Consider the following 21,643-nt stretch of genomic DNA (forward strand, 5'->3'; position numbering starts at 1 on the left):
CTACCACCTCATCTTGGTCAAGTCATATACTCCGAGTGTGTGGTTTCAATGTGAAAGTAGGTAAAATAATGTGTGTCCATCTATTTTACAGGATTCCTGTGAGAATGAAACAAAAATAGGAAACCATAGAAAACTATACATTCCCGTAGAAATATAATAAAGAACCTCTCATGGCGTTAACTACAGAGTGATGGAAGTAGAGAACTTTAGGAAACGCAAGAAATGAATGCAAGAATGGCTGAGTGGCAGTGCCAGTGCCAGCAGTTGTATGCCATAAACCGTTTTAAAACAGTCTCCAGCACATTTAGAAAGAAAAAACAGCCTGGTTCTAGGCAGCTTTAGTTCTCGTCCTGGAGGTGATACCATGGAGAGCGCAGAGAGCTGCGAGGTGGTAACGGAGAGCCTTGCAGTGCTGAAGCCTTGGACCAGCCTAGTCCAAGGGCTCTGCGCCTGGAGTCCTAGTAAAAACTACAACTCCCAGAAATCCCGGGCCCCAAAGGGGGCGGGCCCAACGGTGTGTGGGCGGGGTCGTCAGAGCAAGCGGGGCGCTTCTCCCGCGAGAAGCTGCTCGAGAAGTGGCGGGAGTAGCGGCCATGGCAGTGCAGGAGGAGGCAGAGGCGCAGGTGATGGGGCGGGAGAGGGGCTTTGCGGCATCCCGGAAACCGCGTCTTTGATACACCTGCCCTGCCGGCAGATCTCCTGGGCGCTCCACTTTCACTTTGTTCCTCTGCTGGTCCATATTTAGTCCCACCTTCAAGATCTGTGCCTCCCCGCCCCACCCCTCCTTAGACCATCGCCCCCCACCCCCACCCCCACCATTGGAAAGGGAGTTTCCCTTCCTTCCCGGCCTTCCCTGCCGGGATTCGGGCTTGGAGAGGGGTTGAGGAGAGCCCCCTGGTGCGAAACCTCCCCCTGGAGACTGGAGGGGGACTTCTGAACCCAAAGTCAACTTCCAGCCAAGCCTCGCCGTTCGCTGCTGCTTCCTACCAGAATTTTCACACCAGACCTGCTTCAGTGTCTCGCATCCCAGCTCTAGGAGTTTCCTGGCATTGCGGGTCTTGTGGTGTGTTGAGGACAACTCTTTTTTCAGACTTTGCAACTGTAATAATGCCTTAGCACCTGCATATTGAGCTTTAAAGTTATTCGAGTGATGCACAATATTAGCCTATACTGCTTTCGTAGCTTTGGGAAAGGATAGATTGTTTTCTGGTAGTTTTATTTATTGTGCTTGCTTACTTTTTATTTCCTGACATCTGGTATCTCTCTCCCTAAAGACAAATTAGGATGTGAAGTAAGTAGGATGCCAGAATATTCATGGAAAGCATTTCCTTTGCTACTCATCACTTCTTGGCCATATTTTCTTCGTGCTATTGCAGAAAACAAGGCTTACAAAATTTGTATCCCTTGTAATGGTTAGGTTGCTGCCTGGTTGAAAGAAGTATTTGGAGATCATCCCATTCCACAATATGAGGTGAATCCGTGGACAACGCAGACTTTGCATCACCTTTCAGAACGCAACAGGGTCCGGGACAGGGATGTCTACCTGGTAATAGAGGACTTGAAACAGAAAGCAAGGGAATATGAATCAGAAGGTGAGATTAATTCCAGAGTTTTGAATGAGATAATAACTAGAGGTAACCAAATTGTTTAACTGAAGTATACAAGATTAATTTAGTGTAGGCTACTTGTCAGTTTTGCTTCTTTATTTTACCCAGATTTGTCTTACACTGCGTTGTTATAGTAACTTAATCATAAATTTCATTAGAGTATATATTTTATTGATACTCTGATGGTGAAACAGTAACCCCTAAAAGATAAGAGTCTAAACTTATTAGCCTGACATATATGATACCTGTGGTTTTTCACTTACATATCTTTTGGTCTCTTTCCAGTCTCCATGCTTTAGTTATAATGAGTCATCATGACACCTGAGGTGGCAGCCATGAACTGTGACTTAAATCACTCTGTTGCCATGTATTCATGGGACTGCGTGAGAATTTTCTGCTGTGCATATGTAGTTTAAAAAAGTGTATTCAACACATCCATTGTCTTTATAACACAAACCACAAAAATAAAGATTGGAAAGAGGAAAGAGGAAAGAAAGATTGGAAAAAGAGGAAAGAAGTGAGATCTACGTTTGCCTACACTTAAGCAGGTGTATGGCATATGTTACATATGTTGTTTTGAATGTAGAGCAATTTATATTGTAAATCTATGTGCTTTTTTCCAGTTTTCTTTTAAAAAATTAATATGCAGTAAAATGACTTTTTGTTTGGTGTACTGTTTTAACACACATGAATTCTGAGAACCACCCCCACAGCTAAGATGCAGAACAGTTCTTTCACCCCCAAACACCTCCCCTGTGATGCTCCTTTGTAGTCATACTCTCCCGTATGCCTTTAAACTTGTTTAAATTTTAAATGATTTTATTTAGTAGTTATTAAAATACAGTATGGAGAAAGGGACTTTGAGTCCAGAAAAATGTTATTTTGCAAGAGCTTTCTTTTTGTCTATACTATTATGTAATGAAAATTCGAATGATTTTAAAAGTAAGATTATTCATGGTTGTCCTTGAATACTTTTTAGGGTGGCATATATTAAGTAGCAAATGTTTCTAGTAATATATACAAAATTTTGACACAATTTTCTATACTGAAGTATCCAGAAGAGCCCTGCCACCATTGATATCTTAACTCTACACATCATGTACTTTATTTTTTTTTTTAATGTTTATTTATTTATTTATTTAAGCTGCGCCGGGTCTTAGTTGTGGCATGTGGGCTCTTAGTTGCAGAATGCGGACTTCTTAGTTATGACATACTCTTAGTTGTCGCACGCATGTGGGATCTAGTTCCTTGACCAGGGATTGAACCCCGGGCCCCTGCATTGGGAGCGCAAATTCTTACCCACGGGACCACTAGGGAAATCCCCATGTACTTTTTTTTTTTTTTTTTTAATTTCTTTATTTTTGGCTGTGTTGGGTCTTCGTTGCTGCGGGTAGGCTTTCTCTAGTTGTGTCGAACGGGGGCTGTTCTTTGTTGCAGTGTGTGGTCTTCTCATTGCTGTGGCTTCTCTTATTGCAGATCAACAAGCGGCTCCGAGCGCAGGCTCAGTAGTTGTGGCACACGGGCTTAGTTGCTCCACGGTACGTTGATCTTCCTGGGCCAGGGCTCAAACCTGTGTCCCCTGCATTGGCGGGCAGATTCTTAACCACTGTGCCACCAGGGAAGTCCAACCTCCCATGTACTTTCTTTTTTCTTTTCTTTTTTAAGATATTAAGATTATTTTTATTATTTTTTAAATTTTTTAATTTTTGGCTGCGTTGGGTCTTTGATGATGAGCGTGGGCTTTCTCTAGTTGCGGCGAGTGGGGGCTACTCTTCGTTGCGGTGTGCGGGCCTCTCATTGCGGTGGCTTCTTTTGCGGAGCACGGCCTCTAGGCGTGTGGGCTTCAGTAGTTGTGGCACGCGGGCTTCAGTAGTTGCGGCGCACGGGCTTAGTTGCTCCGCGGCATGTGGGACCTTCCTGGACCAGGGATTGAACCCGTGTCTCCTGCATTGGCAGGAGGATTCTTAACCACTGCGCCACCAGGGAAGTACCCCCCCCCCATGTACTTTAATTGTTACTCCTCTTTTCTAAGTTTTTCCTCCTTTTAGACAGCGAAGCTGTCAAGCAGAGAACAGAAAATTTATGGTACCTTGTAACAAATATAGATTCATATACACTGTTAAGGAACTCCTGCTTCCAGAGTTTCTAATTCTAAATTTTGAGTAGTGATACTATATAGCCCCCAGGACTTGAATGACTTTGAGCAAAAGATCATTTCTTAGATTTAGTTTTTATTTCTGCACAGTACAGTTCTTTGCAGCACGTAAGATTGGAACATTTCGGAAGTATTTTCAGGAATTGGGAAAGGATGTAAAAGTTTTGTATGAAGACTTTTTAATCATGACAAATACAGATGAAACTATTGAAACCATTCATTCTTTATACTGCCAGTTCTTCAGTTGAGGAGGAAAATTAAATGAAATTCCCCTAGCTAGAACCTCCAATAAAATGTTGAATAGATGTAGACATCTATTAGAGTAGACATCCTTATCTTGTTCCTCATCTTAGAGGGAAAGCATCTAGTCTTTACTATCGAGCGCAATGTGAGTGAGTTGTGGGTTTTTTGTAGATGCCCTTTTTCCGGTTGAGGAAGTTTCTTTCTATTCCTACTTTGTTGAGTGTCCTTATCATGAAAGGGTGCTGGATTTTGTCAGATGCTTTTTCTGTCTGTTGAGATGATCATATGACTTTAGTTTTTTATTCTGTCGATATGATGTGTTACATGAATTGGCTTTCAGGTGTTAATCCAACATTTATCCATAAGATAAATCCATGTCCTCATGGTGTATAGTTTTTTAATAGGTTGCTGGATTCAATTGCTAGTATTTTGTTGAGAATTTTTGCATCCATATTTATAAGAGATAGTGATCCGTAGTTTTCTTTCCTTTTTTTTTTTTTTTTTTTTGTTGCGGTACGCAGGCCTCTCACTGTTGTGGCCTCTCCCGTTGTGGAGCACAGGCTCCGGACGCGCAGGCTCAGCAGCCATGGCTCACGGGCCCAGCTGCTCCGCGGCATGTGGGATCTTCCCGGACCGGGGCACAAACCCGTGTCCCCTGCATCGGCAGGCGGACTCTCAACCACTGCGCCACCAGGGAAGCCCTCTTTCCTTTTAATATGTCTTTTTCTGGTTTTAGTGTCAGGATAATATTGGCCTCAGAGAAACAGTTGAGAAGTATTCCCTCCTTCCTATTTTTTGGAATAGTTGATGAAGAATTAGTATTAATTCTTTATGTAATCTATAGAACTCAATGGTAAAGCCATCTGGACCTGAGCTTTTCTTTGTGGGTAGATTTTGATTACTAATTCAGTCTCTTTGCTTACTGTAGGTCTATTAGATTATCTATTTGTTCTTGAATTAAATTCAGTAGTTAGTGTCCTTTTTGGAATTTGTCCATTTCATCTAAGTTATCTAAATTTCTGGGTATAATTGTTCATAGTATTCCTTTATAATCCTTTTTATTAAGTAGGTAGATCAGTGGAATGTACTGTCTTCTGATGCTAGTAATTTGAGTCTTTTTTCTTCTTAGTCAGTCTAGGTGAAGGTTATAGCACAGGGAAGTCTGCTTAATATATATATATTTTTAAGGAAATGACAGTCACCTGCTATTCATAGTGGTGTGCTTTGTAGTTTATTTTATTGCCATTGTTTTAATTTTTTTAATATTTATTTATTTATTTGGTCACGTTGAGTCTTAGTTGCAGCAGGCGGGCTCCTCAGTTGTGGCTCGTGGGCTTCTTAGTTGCGGCTTGCCGGCTCCTTAGTTGTAGCATGTGAACTCTTAGTTGCAGCATGCATGTAGGATCTAGTTCCCCAATCAGGGATTGAACCCGGGCCCCCTTATTGGGAGCGTGGAGTCTTAACCACTGTGCCATCAGGGAAGTCCCTCAGCTCAATATTCTGTAATAACCTAAATGGGAAAAGAATTTGAAAAAGAATAGGTACTCTATATGTATAACTGAATCACTTTGCTGTACACCTGAAACTAACACAACATTGTTAATCAACTATATTCCAATACAAAAAAATTTTTTTTTAAATCTAGATGAAGGTTTTTCAATTATGTTGAGCTTTTCAAAGAACTAGCCTTTGGTTTTAATGATTTTTTTCTTCTTTTTAAATCTATTTTATTAACTTTCACTCTGTTCTTTATTATTTCTTTCCTTTGGCTTGCTTTAGGTTTAGTCTGCTCTTCTTTTTTAAATGTTTTAAGCTTAGGCTATTGATTTGAGATCTTTCTTCTTTTTTAACATAGGAATTTACAAGTATAAATTTCCCTCTAAGCACTGGTTTAGGTGCATCCCCTAAGTTTTGGTATGTTATATCTTCATTTTCATTCACCTCAAAGGATTTGATTTCTTTTTGACCCATTGGTTATTGGGAGTATGTTGTTTAATTCCACATATTTATGAGTTTCCCAAATTTCTTTCTAATTTCTAATTTCATTCCATTGTAATGGGGGAATACTTTGTATTATATGACGGCATTATCATTATAAAATGTCCCTGTTTATCTCTAGTAACATTTTTTGTTAAAAAGTCTATTTTATCTGATATTAGTATAGCCACTTCAGCTTTCTTGTGGTTGCCGTTTGCATTATATATCTTTTTCCATCCTTTATTTTCATTGCACTTTGCTCTATTGCACTTCACAGATATTGAGGGGTCGTTTTTTACAAATTGAAGTTTTGTGGCAACCCTGTGTTGAGCAAATCTACCATTTTTCCAATAGCATTTGCTCACTTCGTATCTCTTACATTTTGGTAATTCTCACAATATTTCAGACTTTTCCATTTCTCTCTCCCTCTCCTTGGGCCTCCATATTCCGTGAAACATAACAAGTTGAAAATAGTCCTATTAATAACCCTACAATGGCCTCTAAGTGTTCAGGTGAAAGGAAGTCACATGCCTCTCACTTTAAATCAAGAGCTAGAAATGATGAAGCTTAGTGAGGAAGGCATGTTAGAAACCCAGACAGGCTGAAAGCTAGGGCTCTTATGCCAGACATTTAGCCAAGTTGTGAATGCAAAAGAAAAGTTCTTAAAGGATATTAAAATTGCTACTCCAGTGAGTCATTTCCACTTTCAAGTCATTCTTTAATAAATACATTTCATAAGGCTATAGCTGGCATAGATAGTGATTCCTCTAATGGATCTGGGCAAAGTAAATTGAAAACCTCTGGAAAGAATTCACCATTCTAGATGCCACTGAAAATATTTGTGATTCGTGGGAAGAGGTGAAAATATCAGCATTAGCAGGAGTTTGGAAGAAGTTGATTCCAGCCCTCATGGATGACTTTGAGGGGTTCAAGACTCCAGTGGAGGAAGTAACTGCAGGTGTGGTGGCAATAGCAAGAGAGCTAGACTTAGGAGTGCAGCCTAAAGAGAGATGTGACTGAATTGCTGCCACCTCATGATAAGACTTACACGGATGAGGAGTTGCTTCTGATGGATGAGCAAAGAAAGTGGTTTCTTGGGAAGGAATCTACTCTGGTGAAGATGCTGTGAAGATCGTTGAAATGACAACAAGAGATTTAGTATATTACATAATTTACTTGATTAAAGCAGTGGCAGGGTTTCAGAGAATTGACTCCAGTTTGAAAGAAGTTCTTGGGTAGAATGCTGTCAAACAGCATTGCATGCTACAGGGAAATCATCTGTGAAAGGAAAAGTCAATCAATGTGGCGAACTCTGTTGTCCTATTTTAAGAAATTGCCACAGAATTGTCCAGCCTTCAGCAACCATCACCTTCATCAGTCAGCAGCCATCAACATCGAGGCAAGACCCTCCACCAGCAAAAAGATTATGACTCACTGAAGACTCAGATGTGTTTATCATTTTTTAGCAATAAGGTATTTTTAAATTAAGCTGTGTACATTGTTTTTTTAGGCATAATGCTATTGCACACTTAATAGACTACAGTATAATATAAACATAACTTTTATATGTCCTGGGAAACCAAAAAATTCACGTGACTCTCTTTATTGCAATATTTGCTTTATTGCAGTGTTCTGGAACCCCAGTATCTCTGAGTTATGCCTGAATTTGTATCTTTGAATCTGAAGTGTGTCTCCTGTAGACAGCATGTAGTTGGATCCTGTTGTTTTTTTCAGTCTTATAATCTCTGCCTTTGGGTTGGATTGTTTAATGCATTCCCATTTAATGTTATTATTAATATAGTTGTATTTATATCTACCAATTTACTTTTCATTTTCTATATATTACATCTTTTTTTGTTTCGTATTTTTCCTTTATCGCTTTCTTTTGCATTAAGTAAATATTTTCTAATGTAACATTTAAATTTCTTCAGTGATTTTTTACTTCTTTTTTTTCAGTTCTTTTTAGTGTTGCTCTGAGGTTTGCAAATAAATCTTATCAGCTCAGCTTCATATTTGTACTAGCTTAATTCCAGTGAGATAGAGAAATGTTGCTCCTATGTAGCTGTGTTCCTCTTTTCCCCCCTTTTGTGGTATTATTGTTACACATATTACATCTAATAATACTAGGGACTCAACAGTATACTGTTGTATTATTACTTAACCATCTGTAGTCATTTCCTTAGCCCTTTACACCTTTACTACCACCACATCCTTTGTGCTGGTTTTTTTTTTTTTTTGCTTTTTTTTTTTTTTGCTTTATAACAAATTTAATCAGTTATACATATACATATGTTCCCATATCCCCTCCCTTTTGCATCTCCCTCCCACCCTCCCTATCCCACCCCTCCAGGCGGTCACAAAGCACCGAGCTGATCTCCCTGTGCTATGCGGCTGCTTCCCACTAGCTATCTACCTTACGTTTGGTAGTGTATATATGTCCATGCCGCTCTTTCACTTTGTCACAGCTTACCCTTCCCCCTCCCCATATCCTCAAGTCCATTCTCTAGTAGGTCTGTGTCTTTATTCCTGTCTTACCCCTATGTTCTTCATGACATTTTTTTTTCTTAAATTCCATATATATGTGTCAGCATACAGTATTTGTCTTTCTCTTTCTGACTTACTTCACTCTGTATGACAGACTCTAGGTCCATCCACCTCATTACAAATAGCTCAATTTCATTTCTTTTTATGGCTGAGTAATATTCCATTGTATATATGTGCCACATCTTCTTTACCCATTCATCCGATGATGGACACTTAGATTGTTTCCATCTCCGGGCTATTGTAAATAGGGCTGCTATGAACATTTTGGTACATGTCTCTTTTTGAATTATGGTTTTCTCAGGGTATATGCCCAGTAGTGGGATTGCTGGGTCATATGGTAGTTTTATTTGTAGTTTTTTAAGGAACCTCCATACCGTTCTCCATAGTGGCTGTACCAATTCACATTCCCACCAGCAGTGCAAGAGTGTTCCCTTTTTTCCACACCCTCTCCAGCATTTATTGTTTGTAGATTTTTTGGTGATGGCCATTCTGACTGGTGTGAGATGATATCTCATTGTAGTTTTGATTTGCATTTCTCTAATGAGTAAAGATGTTGAGCATCCTTTCATGTGTTTGTTGGCAGTCTGTATATCTTCTGTGGAGAAATGTCTATTTAGGTCTTCTGCCCATTTTTGGATTGGGTTGTTTGTTTTTTTGTTATTGAGCTGCATGAGCTGCTTATAAATTTTGGAGATTAATCCTTTGTCAGTTGCTTCATTTGCAACTATTTTCTCCCATTCTGAGGGTTGTCTTTTGGTCTTGTTTATGGTTTCCTTTGCTGTGCAAAAGCTTTTAAGTTTCATTAGGTCCCATGTGTTTATTTTTGTCTTTATTTCCATTTCTCGAGGAGGTGGGTCAAAAAGGATCTTGCTCTGATTTATGTCATAGAGTGTTCTGCCTATGTTTTCCTCTAAGAGTTTGATAGTGTCTGGCCTTACATTTAGGTCTTTAATCCATTTTGAGCTTATTTTTGTGTATGGTGTTAGGGAGTGATCTAATCTCATACTTTTACATGTCCCTATCCAGTTTTCCCAGCACCACTTATTGAAGAGACTGTCCTTTCTCCACTGTACATTCCTGCCTCCTTTATCAAAGATAAGGTGACCATATGTCTGTGGGTTTATCTCTGGGCTTTCTATCCTGTTCCATTGACTATCTTTCTGTTTCTGTGCCAGTACCATACTGTCTTGATTACTGTAGCTTTGTAGTATAGTCTGAAGTCAGGGAGCCTGATTCCTCCAGCTCCATTTTTCGTTCTCAGGATTGCTTTGGCTATTTGGGGTCTTTTGTGTTTCCATACAAATTGTGAAATTTTTTGTTCTAGTTCTGTGAAAAATGCCAGTGGTAGTTTGATAGGGATTGCATTGAATCTGTAGATTGCTTTGGGTAGTAGAGTCATTTTCACAATGTTGATTCTTCCAATCCAAGAACATGGTACCTCTCTCCATCTATTTGTATCATCTTTAATTTCTTTCATCAGTGTCTTATAATTTTCTGCATACAGGTCTTTTGTCTCCTTAGGTAGGTTTATTCCTAGATATTTTATTCTTTTTGTTGCAATGGTAAATGGGAGTGTTTCCTTGATTTCACTTTCAGATTTTTCATCATTAGTGTATAGGAATGCCAGAGATTTCTGTGCATTAATTTTGTATCCTGCAACTTTACCAAATTCATTGATTAGCTCTAGTAGTTTTCTGGTAGCATCTTTAGGATTCTCTATGTATAGTATCATGTCATCTGCAAACAGTGACAGCTTTACTTCTTCTTTTCCGATTTGGATTCCTTTTATTTCCTTTTCTTCTCTGATTGCTGTGGCTAAAACTTCCAAAACTATGTTGAATAAGAGTGGTGAGAGTGGGCAACCTTGTCTTGTTCCTGATCTTAGTGGAAATGGTTTCACTTTTTCACCATTGAGGACGATGCTGGCTGTGGGTTTGTCATATATGGCCTTTATTATGTTGAGGAAAGTTCCCTCTATGCCTACTTTCTGCAGGGTTTTTATCATAAATGGGTGTTGAATTTTGTCGAAAGCTTTCTCTGCATCTATTGAGATGATCATATGGTTTTTCTCCTTCAATTTGTTAATATGGTGTATCACGTTGATTGATTTGCGTATATTGAAGAATCCTTGCATTCCTGGAATAAACCCCACTTGATCATGGTGTATGATCCTTTTAATGTGCTGTTGGATTCTGTTTGCTAGTATTTTGTTGAGGATTTTTGCATCTATGTTCATCAGTGATGTTGGCCTGTAGTTTTCTTTCTTTGTGACATCCTTGTCTGGTTTTGGTATCAAGGTGATGGTGGCCTCGTAGAATGAGTTTGGGAGTGTTCCTCCCTCTGCTATATTTTGGAAGAGTTTGAGAAGGATAGGTGTTAGCTCTTCTCTAAATGCTTGATAGAATTCGCCTGTGAAGCCATCTGGTCCTGGGCTTTTGTTTGTTGGAAGATTTTTAATCACAGTTTCAATTTCAGTGCTTGTGATTGGTCTGTTCATATATTCTGTTTCTTTCTGATTCAGTCTTGGCAGGTTGTGCATTTCTAAGAATTTGTCCATTTCTTCCAGGTTGTCCATTTTATTGGCATAGAGTTGCTTGTAGTAATCTCTCATGATCTTTTGTATTTCTGCAGTGTCAGTTGTTACTTCTCCTTTTTCATTTCTAATTCTATTGATTTGAGTCTTCTCCCTTTTTTTCTTGATGAGTCTGGCTAATGGTTTATCAATTTTGTTTATCTTCTCAAAGAACCAGCTTTTAGTTTTATTGATCTTTGCTATCGTTTCCTTCATTTCTTTTTCATTTATTTCTGATCTGATTTTTATGATTTCTTTCCTTCTGCTAACTTTGGGATGTTTTTGTTCTTCTTTCTCTAATTGCTTTAGGTGCAAGGTTAGGTTGTTTATTCGAGATGTTTCCTGTTTCTTAAGGTGGGATTGTATTGCTATAAACTTCCCTCTTAGAACTGCTTTTGCTGCATCCCATAGGTTTTGGGTTGTCGTGTCTCCATTGTCATTTGTTTCTAGGTATTTTTTAATTTCCTCTTTGATTTCTTCAGTGATCACTTCGTTGTTAAGTAGTGTATTGTTTAGCCTCCATGTGTTTGTATTTTTTACAGCTCTTTTCTTGTAATTGATATCTAGTCTCATAGCATTGTGGTCGGAAAAGATACTTGATACAATTTCAATTTTCTTAAATTTACCAAGGCTTGATTTGTGACCCAAGATATGATCTATCCTGGAGAATGTTCCATGAGCACTTGAGAAAAATGTGTATTCTGTTGTTTTTGGATGGAATGTCCTATAAATATCAATGAAGTCCATCTTGTTTAATGTATCATTTAAAGCTTGTGTTTCCTTATTTATTTTCATTTTGGATGATCTGTCCATTGGTGAAAGTGGGGTGTTAAAGTCCCCTACTATGATTGTGTTACTGTCGATTTCTCCTTTTATGGCTGTTAGTATTTGCCTTATGTATTGAGGTGCTCCTATGTTTGGTGCATAAATATTTACAATTGTTATATCTTCTTCTTCTTTGTGCTGTTTTTAACATATATATTACATTTCTATAACCCAACAATACCTTATATAAGTATTATTTTATCCAATTGCTTTTTAAGTCAGTTAAGAGAAAAATGAAGAAAAAAATGCATTTATGCTGTTTATAATTCTGCATTTACCTTTACTGATAATTCATTGCTTTTTGTAAGCATTTGAATTACCGTTTGGGGTCACTTGCTTTAAGCCTGCAGAACTTCCTTATATTATATTTCTTATAAGTTGGGTCTGGTGACAATGAAATTCTCTCAGTTTTTGTCTATCTGGGAGTCTTTATTTTGCATTTATTTTTGAAAGAAAGCTTTGCTACGTGTAGGATTCTTGCTTGACAGTTTGCTCTTTGAGCACTTTGAATATGTTATCCTGTTGCCTTTTGGTCTCTTGTTTCTGTCAAGAAGTTGACTGTTAATCTTACTGAGGTTTCCTAGTATATGTCATTTTTCTTTTGCTGTTTTCAAGATTTTCTCCTTGTCTTTTTTTTTTAAATAAATGTATTTATTTATTTATTTTGGGCTGTGTTGGGTCTTTGTTGCTGCTCACGGGCTTTCTCTAGTTGGCGGTGAGCGGGGGCTAGTCTTCGTTGCAGTGCGCAGGCTTCTCACTGCGGTGGCTTCTCTTGTTGCGGAGCATGGGCACTACGCGTGCGGGCTTCAGTAGTTGTGGCACACAGGCTCAGTAGTTGTGGCTCGCAGGCTCTAGAGTGCAGGCTCAGTAGTTGTGGCACACGGGCTTAGTTGCTCTGTGACATATGGGATCTTCCCGGACCAGGGCTTGAACCCGTGTCCCCTGCATTTGCAGGCAGATTCTTAACCACTGTGCCACCGGGGAAGCCCCCTCACTGAATTTTAATAGATTTTCTTGAACAGATGTTTCTTCATTTGCTGTTTGTCCTTAGGAGCATTTCCAGAAGCTTTAAATGGTTGTGTTTTGTTTTGGGGTTTTGTTTTGTTTTGTTTTTTGGGGTTTTTTTTTTTTACAATTTTCACCAGTTTCACTGGAGTGTAGGTGAGTAGAGCTCCTCACAGTGTTATGTTGGAAGTCAGACTCCTGGTGGATTGATTTTTGGCAAAGATGACAGACAATTTAATGGAGGAAAGAATAGCCTTTTCCGTGAACAGTGCTGGGATAGGTGGATATCCACATGTACAAGAATGAAGTTGGACCTTGCCTCATAACATATATAAGAATTAACTCAAAATGAATGAAAAACCTAAAAGTAAGAGCTGAATCTAAAGCTCAGAAGACAACATATGTGTATATCTTCATGACTTTGGATTTGGCAATGGTTTCTTAGCTATAATACCAAAAACACAAGCAACAAAAGAAAAGTAGGTAAATTGGACATCATCAGTATTAAAAACTTTTGTCCTCAAAGGACACTGTCAAGTAGATGAAAAGACAGCCCACAGAGTGGGAGAAAATATTTGCAAATTGTATATCTGATAAGGGACTTACATCTACAATAAATGAAGAATTCTTACAACTGAATAATAAAGAGACAACCCAGTTAAAAATGGATAATGGAGGGAATTCCCTGGCAGTCCAGTAGTTAGGACCCCACACTTCCACTGCAGGGGCCCAGGTTCTATCCCTGGTCAAGGAATTAGGATCCCATAAGCTGCGGCCAAAAAAGAGGTTAAGGGAGGTGAATATGCATTTCTCCCAAGAAGATACACAAATGGCCGGCAAGCCCAGCATCGTTAGCCATCAGGGAAATGCAAATCCAAACCACATTCCACTTCACACCTACAAGGATGGTTATAATCAAAAAGACAGGGTCTTGGATTATCATTTTATTGATGATTATTCAGTTCTATGAACGATCACTGTGCAAAAAAAATAAATAATACAGCTGTTGGTGAAGATGATAATGTGGAGAAACTGGAACCTTCCTACATTTCTGGCAGGAATGTAAAAATCAGTAGCTTTGGAAAACAGTCTAACAGTTCTTCAAATAGTTAAACATAGAGTTACCGTATGACCAGCAGTTCCACTCCTAGTTATATACCCAAGAGAATTGGAAACATATGTTTATGTAAAAACCCATACGTGAGTGTTTATAGCAGCATTATTCATAATAGCCAAAATGTGGGGGCAATCCAAATGTTCATCAATGGATGAATGGATAAATAAAATATGGTAAATCTATACAATGGAATATTATTCTTCCATAAAAAGGGATGAAGTACTGACTGATACCTGCTACAGAATGGATGAACCTTGAAGCCATTATGCTAAGTGAGAGAAGCCGGTCACAGAGGATCACATATTATATGATACCATTTATATGAAATGTCCAAATTAGGCAAATGAATAGAGACAGAATGTAGATTAGTGGTTGCTAGGGCTTCATGGGTTGGGTAGCTGGAAAATAATGACTGAGGAGTGTGGGATTTCTTTTTGGGGTGATGAAAATGTTCTAAAATACTTTAGGTGAGTGGATTATATGTTATGTGAAAGATTACAATAAGCTGTTAAAAATTAAAGCAAAACAAAGATCTTAGTCACCATAAAACTCTTCATCTTTTCAGCCAAGCATCTTCAAGACCTTCTCCTGGAGAGTGTGAATTTTTCCCCTGCCAATCTCTCTAGCACTGGTTCCATGTATCTGAATGCTTTGGTTGACAGTGCTGTGGCCCTTGAAACAAAGGATACCTCACTAGCTAGGTAATTCTTGTGACAATTTTAATTTCTGCAGTCATATACACTGTATGGTCTTGACCTAAGGAGCTTTTGTTTCTCAGGGTAATTCTGTATAGGAAATTAGCAGTGTATGCAGAAATACTGAATTTAGTTAACTCCTTATCATTGCTAGTGAGTATGTATAATTACTTCAGATAAATTTGGTATTGGTTAAATTTTAGTGTTTTCTTCTTTCAGGATTAGGTTTGTGAAGGCTGGTTCTCATGTATATTTGAAAAGGGATTAGGCATCACATCATTCCCTATAAACAGTAAAAAGAGCAGTAGGCTAAATCATCTGGTTGAGCGTAGAGTAGTGATTTTTGGTCATGTCCCTACCCTATTGGATAGAGTAGGTTAAAGACCTTCAATTCTTTGTGACAGGCATTTCACCTATATAAAGACATTATCCTTCTAACAACCTTAAGAGGAAATTGAGGCTCAGGAGAGGTGGGTTAAATAATTTCTCTGAGCTAGTAAATGGCAGGATTGGGATTCAAACCCGGTCTGACTCAAAAGTCCATAGGACTCACTGTTGGCTGCATCTTATCTAGGACTACCACTACAGCTTATAATCAGAGAATTGTATGGCCATTCTGCTTAACTGCTAATATAAGAGCTTGGAATATATATAAATATATATATATATGTAAATATATATATATAAAATATATATAAATATATATACACACACACACACTTAAATAGAGTTTTAGATATAAGATCATGTAGGCCGTATGGCAGCAGAAATCTAGACTTGAATTAAGTCAATTCAGCAGACACCAAATACTAATTATATCCCAGGCATGTAATCTATATAACTCTTTATGTAACTACCTGTCTCCCTCTCCCTTCCTCCCTCCCTATATATATGTGTGTGTGTGTGTGTGTGTGTGTGTGTGTGTGTGTGTGTGTGTGTGTGTGTGTGTGTGTATATATATACATGTATATATATACATGTATAGCTATACATATAGGCACTGGGGAAGCAGAAATGAATAGAGTAATGAATGCCAGCAAGTACAGTCTCTGCTCATGGTAAATTAACAGAGATGGACATGTAAAATTATAGTATGACAGCTGCAACACTACAGTAATGTACAAGCTGTAGCTAGGAAGCACAGAGAAAGGAGTAGTGAATTCCAGAATGGGAGTAAATCTTATTTGAGTTTTGAAGGGCAAATGGAAATTTGCCAGCTGAAGAAGGTTGTTCCAGACAGTGAGAACAGCATGTAAAATAGTATAGAGGTATGAAACAGCATGGTTAAAGAAGAATCCACATAGAAATACAGTCATTTTTAGAAATGAGGAATAATTGTAATTATCGTCCTTAATGTCCATTTACGTGACTAGATTCTTCTTTTAGTTTTATCCCTGCAGTGAATGATTTGACCTCTGATCTTTTTTGCACCACATCCAAAAACGAAGAAATCAAGCTTGAATTGGCAAAACTTGAGAAAAATCTAACTGCAACTTTAGTATTAGAAAAACGTCTACAAGAGTAAGTAATTGAGTTGGAAGTGGTGACAATTTTTATTATAAAGGCAGTAACAGGACATTAGTTTTGGCGATAGATATGATTTAAAACAACACATTAGGAAATGGGAAGATAAACTGTTTTTTTAAGTAGAAAATGACTTGGGTGAAGGTAGGAGTGGTTGAGTACATATTTTTGCCTTTTACTTTATACAGTTTCTTTTTTCTCTCTTTTTTACAAATAATCTGTTTATAATTTTCAAAATGTATGTGAATATTTTTTTTTTTACTTATAAACTGTGGTGCAGCTTAAAGTCATGTTATATTTTGTTGCCCTTTCTTGCTAGAACTCTGGTATCCCTCTTGATGCTTTGGACCTTCTTTAGGTCCCTATAGCCCCAGAGATTAGATGCTGTGGATCAGGAGTATGTGTATGCACAAGTAATTTACTGGTGTGTAAATATATCCAACAAACATTGACTATGTGTATGCAAAGCACTGTGTCATGTCACATTTAGTAGAGAGGCCTTTGGGACCTCCATAATTCAAATTGACTTTAGGATCTGCTAAGTCACTTTTTTGAGCAGCAGATCTACTTTCTCCAAGAATAATTGGCATAGATTAATCTTAAAATTATTTAGTATTCCTTGAGAAAAATCCCAGATGGCAACATGGAGGGAAAGATGACCTAGAAGGGTGCATGGTAGCCAGTCTGGGATATAAAATTTATGGTAGAAAATCCAGCAAGTGTGTTATCTCCTCTTGATTCTCTTGCCTAATCCAGAGTTGAATCGAAAAAGTAGTAGAGCTTCATTTTTATAATAATTTCACTGAGAAGAAAATGTTCTCAACTTCATTTTTTAAAGGGCTCTCAAGAAGGCAGAGTTGCATCTGTCTACGGAAAGGGCCAAAGTTGACAATCGTCTTCAGAACATGGACTTCCTAAAAGCCAAGTCAGAGGAGTTCAGGTCTGGAGTTAGAGCTGCAGAGGTTTGTATGAAGGACTGAATATATTTAGTTCTCTTCAGACTTATTTTCAACTTTCATCCTCAGAACTAGGCAGTATTGTTATTCCCTTTTTACGACCAGGGAACTGCGGAGAAGGGGGGTAACTTGCCCAAGGTTACACAGCTACTTAACAGCAGATCCCAATTCAAATGCAGGCTGCCAGGCCCCGAAGCTCAGGCTCTTAAGCACTGCACCCATCTTGTCACAAATCTCTGTCTGAAATGACTCGCATGCAACATAAAAGTGCTTAGGAGCAGGTGTAGTCCTTCATCTATGATTTATAGCTTCTCTTTACTGTGTTATATATTGAAAATATTTCATGAGGGTCACTTGCAAAATAATTTTTTAAACTGAACTCCCTTTTTTGTAATTGTAGGAGCAACTTTCAGCCAGAGGAATGGATGCTTCTCTGTCTCATCAGTCACTGGTAGCACTTTCAGAGGTACACTTACTTTAACCCAATTTAACTTTCTTTAAAATGTTAGTGCACAATCTACTTTTTCATTTGTTTCTTTTTATAGAGCTTTATTCACTATTGACCTGATTTATTTTCCTTTACTGCTGTATTTTATGTTCACCAGTATTTATATCTTTATTACTTGTTATCAATATATATTCTTCCATTTGTTTGGTTTTCTTTATTTATTACTATATGCTAGAAACTCTTGCTGGAGTCAGTTATATGTTACTGATTTATTTATTGAACGAATGTATTGAAGGACTATGTGCTAACCACCTAGGTCCTCCTCTTTCTTCTCTTTCAGTAAAACACAGGTCCCATACTCCTGTAGAATGCAATTCTGGGGTTTTAGATTGTATAAGAGTTTTATCTATTTTCATGGGAAGAGGGAGAAATGGAAGGTTTTGTTTTACTTTTTTTTCTTAAGATTTTTTGGTAGTTTGATTTTGGGAATTTAAAATAGGCAATTCATAAGTATGTATTTGAGACTCTTAATTATTCCCTGATGTTCTGATTCCTCTTAATTACATTATTTTGTATTCCTAGGCAGCATACTTAAATCTTATTCTTAATAAATGGGAGTATAACTTTCCTATTTTAGCATCTTCTAAGGATTGTTTCCATTTGTTATCCATTTATCTTTGAAGCTCTTTATTCGATACATTATTTAAACTGTCCTAATGTTAATGCTTTGTCATGTTTTATTTCAGAAATAGACAGTGTTTAGTTGCATTGTGAATATCTCTATTACTCTGTGTTTGTTTCACCCCCAGAAATTGGCAGAACTAAAACGACAGACTATACCTTTGAAGAAAAAATTGGAGTCCTATTTAGATTTAATGCCGGTAATTATTTTTATGAAATAATAAAAAAAAACGTTCCTCTTTTCCAGCTTTCCCCAAGGGCACTAAATGATCATGAAAATACTGGGTCCATGTTTAAGGATTGAAAATGTATGCTGAGGGACTTCCCTGGTGGTCCAGTGGCTAAGACTCCATGCTCCCAATGCAGGGGGCCCAGGTTCGATCCCTGGTCAGAGAACTAGATCCCACAAGCCTCAACTAAGTGTTCGCATTCTGCAACTAAAGATCCCACATGCCGCAACTAAGAACCGGTGCAGCCAAATAAATATTTAAAAAATAAATAAAGTCTGTGCTGAATTTTAGTATTGTATGTACATTGGATATACTTTCTACAACATTTTTTGCCTTTTGAAAAGGATTGTTATATTCTTTTTCCCCTTTCATCCTAGCTGAGGCAACATAACCTTTCCTTATTTTATTTTCCTTTAAAAGAATCCATCTCTTGCTCGGGTGAAAATTGAAGAAGCAAAGCAAGAATTAGTAAGTAGTTCCATTTTTTCCTTCTGATTTTTAAAAAATAAATGCTGACATAGCTAAAGCTCCCTTTCTCCTCCTTCTTTCCTTTCTACTCAGGGGTGAGCCACAGTCCCAGACTTGCTGTGTATCATTACCATGCATCTTTTAATACTTTTTTGGCATATACGTATCTTTTTTTTTTTCGTAAAAAATATAGTGATCTTTTAAAATTTTGTATAGATTTTCCTGGATGGAAATGGAGGATTGAGAGACATAGAATATTCTAGGCAGAAGGAATTAACAAAAGCATAAGAGCTGAAAAATGGAGGACTTTTTCAAGCTTCAGCAAGTGAAGCAGTCCAGCTGCTTAGGAGTATGCAGTGGAAGATAGGGCTGAAGAAGGTCAATTGGTTTATGAGATGAAGGACCTTAAATATAAAGAAGGTTGTTCTTGGAGGCTGTAGGGGACCACTGAAAGTCGTTCTGTGTTACCTTGTTTTTTAAGCTAAAGAGAAATGTGATAAAGGTTATGCTTTTTGATCAGGCCAGTTGTTTAAGAAGATTTTTCTGGAATCAGTGTATAGGGTGGATTGGAGGAGGGAAAAAGAAAATTGCAGAAACTAGTTGGCCTGTTTAGACCAGATGAGAAGTAATGAGAACAGTGGCAATGAGATTGGAAAATAGTGATGTGAGAGACGTTGCAGAAGTATGTTGCTTAAGGAGTAAAGGTCAGAAAAATAGATTTAAGTATCACTGCAGTCATTCACCTCTCTAAAGGTTCCCCCCCACCTTTGAATGTTTAATAGCATCAGGAGTCTGAAAACTTTTGGGGTGTGGGAAGTGGGGAGATATAAAAGCAAGGGGAATATCTCAAAGAATATTTAATATTTTGTAATGGTATTTTAAAAAATTTCTGTTTCAGTGTTTTTCCTTTTTGCTTCCCGTATTTTAAATAACATTAGAAGTTACAGCACCTTCTTTATGTCCTTATTTATAATATTTATGCTGTTTCTTTCTTCCTTTAGGATACTGTTGAAGCTGAACTTACAAAGAAAGTAAACATGATGGAACTATGACCAGAGCCAAATAAATTTCTTCTTTCTTAACAAAGTAAACTGAATAGGACTTCAAAGAATTATTTCCTCATGGCATTCCTTATACCTTAATTTCTGTGTTCTTAGATGAGATAATAATGTCATTATTGATAGAATAGTGGTTTCTGATTGTGTATTAAATGTTTATGCTCAAATACATATTTTTAATGTGAAAAAACATTGGTTTTCTATGCTGTTGGTGGTTAAATGTCCTTCAGTAGTCTCTTAGGTGAACTGTGACTGTTGTCCTGCAGTCGCTCACTAGGTCAGCTAAGTGAAAGGGAAAGGTTCTGCAACTTCAGTTATGTTTCTCCCACACCCCCGATCAGCTTACCTGCCTACCTCCAAATGTTAATATATGCAGGAATTTGGTTTATGAAAAAGATGACCTTTTAATTCAGTAGTAGAGAGATAGATAATTCAACACATGGTGCTAGATCTGTACTTCACCCCTTACATCAGGGTAATTTCAAGGGATCAAAGATTTAAATATTAAAAAAAAAAGTTAGTAAAAGAAATCATGGAGGAATTTTAATGTTTTGATTTTTAAATAATCACAGAGTCAGAAACTCATGACAAATACAGAAGCCATAAAAAAACGATTGAAATGTTTGAAAATTTTGAAATACCAAAACTTCCTGTATGGCAAAATCTTTCATAAATAAAATCAAAGCATGACAAATGTAGTGTAGAGAAGAAGAGAGATTTTTCACTATGTAGCTTTTTGGACTTCAAAAAATTTTGTACCATGGAATCAAGAATCAATTAGTTTTTTAAAGATTATCTAATTGACCTTAAAAATTTCCCTCCTCTCCTTTTCCACAAATATATGGCTAAAGACATTTGTATTTCCTTTTTTGGAGACTGTCCATTTCCTTTAGCCATTTAGGTATGGTGGTTTGATCTTTTTCTTAACAGTTTAAGACAGCTCCTGATGTGTTAGCTATATTTGAATTGTAAATATTTTCCAAGTTTGTCGTTTGTCTTTTAACTTAATTGCAGTGCTTATGGTAAGGTAACTTGGTAGGTTGACTGTAGAAATAACCACCATAATTCTTCCCATCCCTGTTCACTCACCCTTCATATTGTGACCTTGCTACTTCTCCCATTGAGAGGTGGAGTCTATATCTAGCAAATATTAGAAAAACAGAGGATTAAAAACTGGTTGTGTGGGACTTCCCTGGTTGTCCAGTGTTTAAGAACCACCTTTCAATTCAGGGGATGTGGATTTGATCCCTGGTCGGGGAACTAAGATCCCACATGCCATAGGGCAATTAAGCCTGTGCACCACAACTAGAGAGGAGCCCACACACCACAACAAAGAGCCTGTGCACCACAACTAAGACCCAATGCAGCCAAATAAATAAATTAAAAAACAAAACAAAACTGATTTTTCATTGGAGCCTGCCCTCTCTTACCGCTCAAGAATTCTGAGACTACCATGTGCAGAAGCCTGGACTATTGGAGAATGAGCTGAGACAAGTAATTCCAGCTGAGCCCTGTTCCCACCCCAAGAACAAACAGGC

General features: G+C 37.7%; 1 protein-coding gene across 2 annotated transcripts; it reads left to right on the plus strand.

Moving 5' to 3' along the window:
* The first annotated feature begins 523 nt into the window (after positions 1–523).
* On the plus strand, positions 524–20,275 carry HAUS1 (HAUS augmin like complex subunit 1). 2 transcript variants are annotated; one of them, XM_082640744.1, is made up of 9 exons: positions 525–623; positions 1,418–1,592; positions 14,611–14,746; positions 16,127–16,261; positions 17,103–17,226; positions 17,621–17,686; positions 18,478–18,549; positions 19,000–19,047; positions 20,049–20,275. In XM_082640744.1, exons 1-9 carry the CDS (start codon positions 594–596, stop codon positions 20,097–20,099), a joined length of 837 nt encoding a protein of 278 aa, XP_082496870.1. In that variant the 5' UTR covers positions 525–593; the 3' UTR covers positions 20,100–20,275. The 2 variants fall into 2 exon arrangements, with proteins under 2 accessions (XP_082496871.1, XP_082496870.1); XM_082640745.1 differs by lacking the exons at positions 18,478–18,549; positions 19,000–19,047; positions 20,049–20,275 and adding an exon at positions 18,597–18,924 and having other exon boundaries at positions 524–623.
* The last annotated feature ends 1,368 nt before the right edge of the window (positions 20,276–21,643 follow it).

This window comes from Mesoplodon mirus (genome assembly GCF_964341445.2).
Source record: "Mesoplodon mirus genome assembly, chromosome: 13".
Taxonomy (NCBI): domain Eukaryota; kingdom Metazoa; phylum Chordata; class Mammalia; order Artiodactyla; family Ziphiidae; genus Mesoplodon; species Mesoplodon mirus.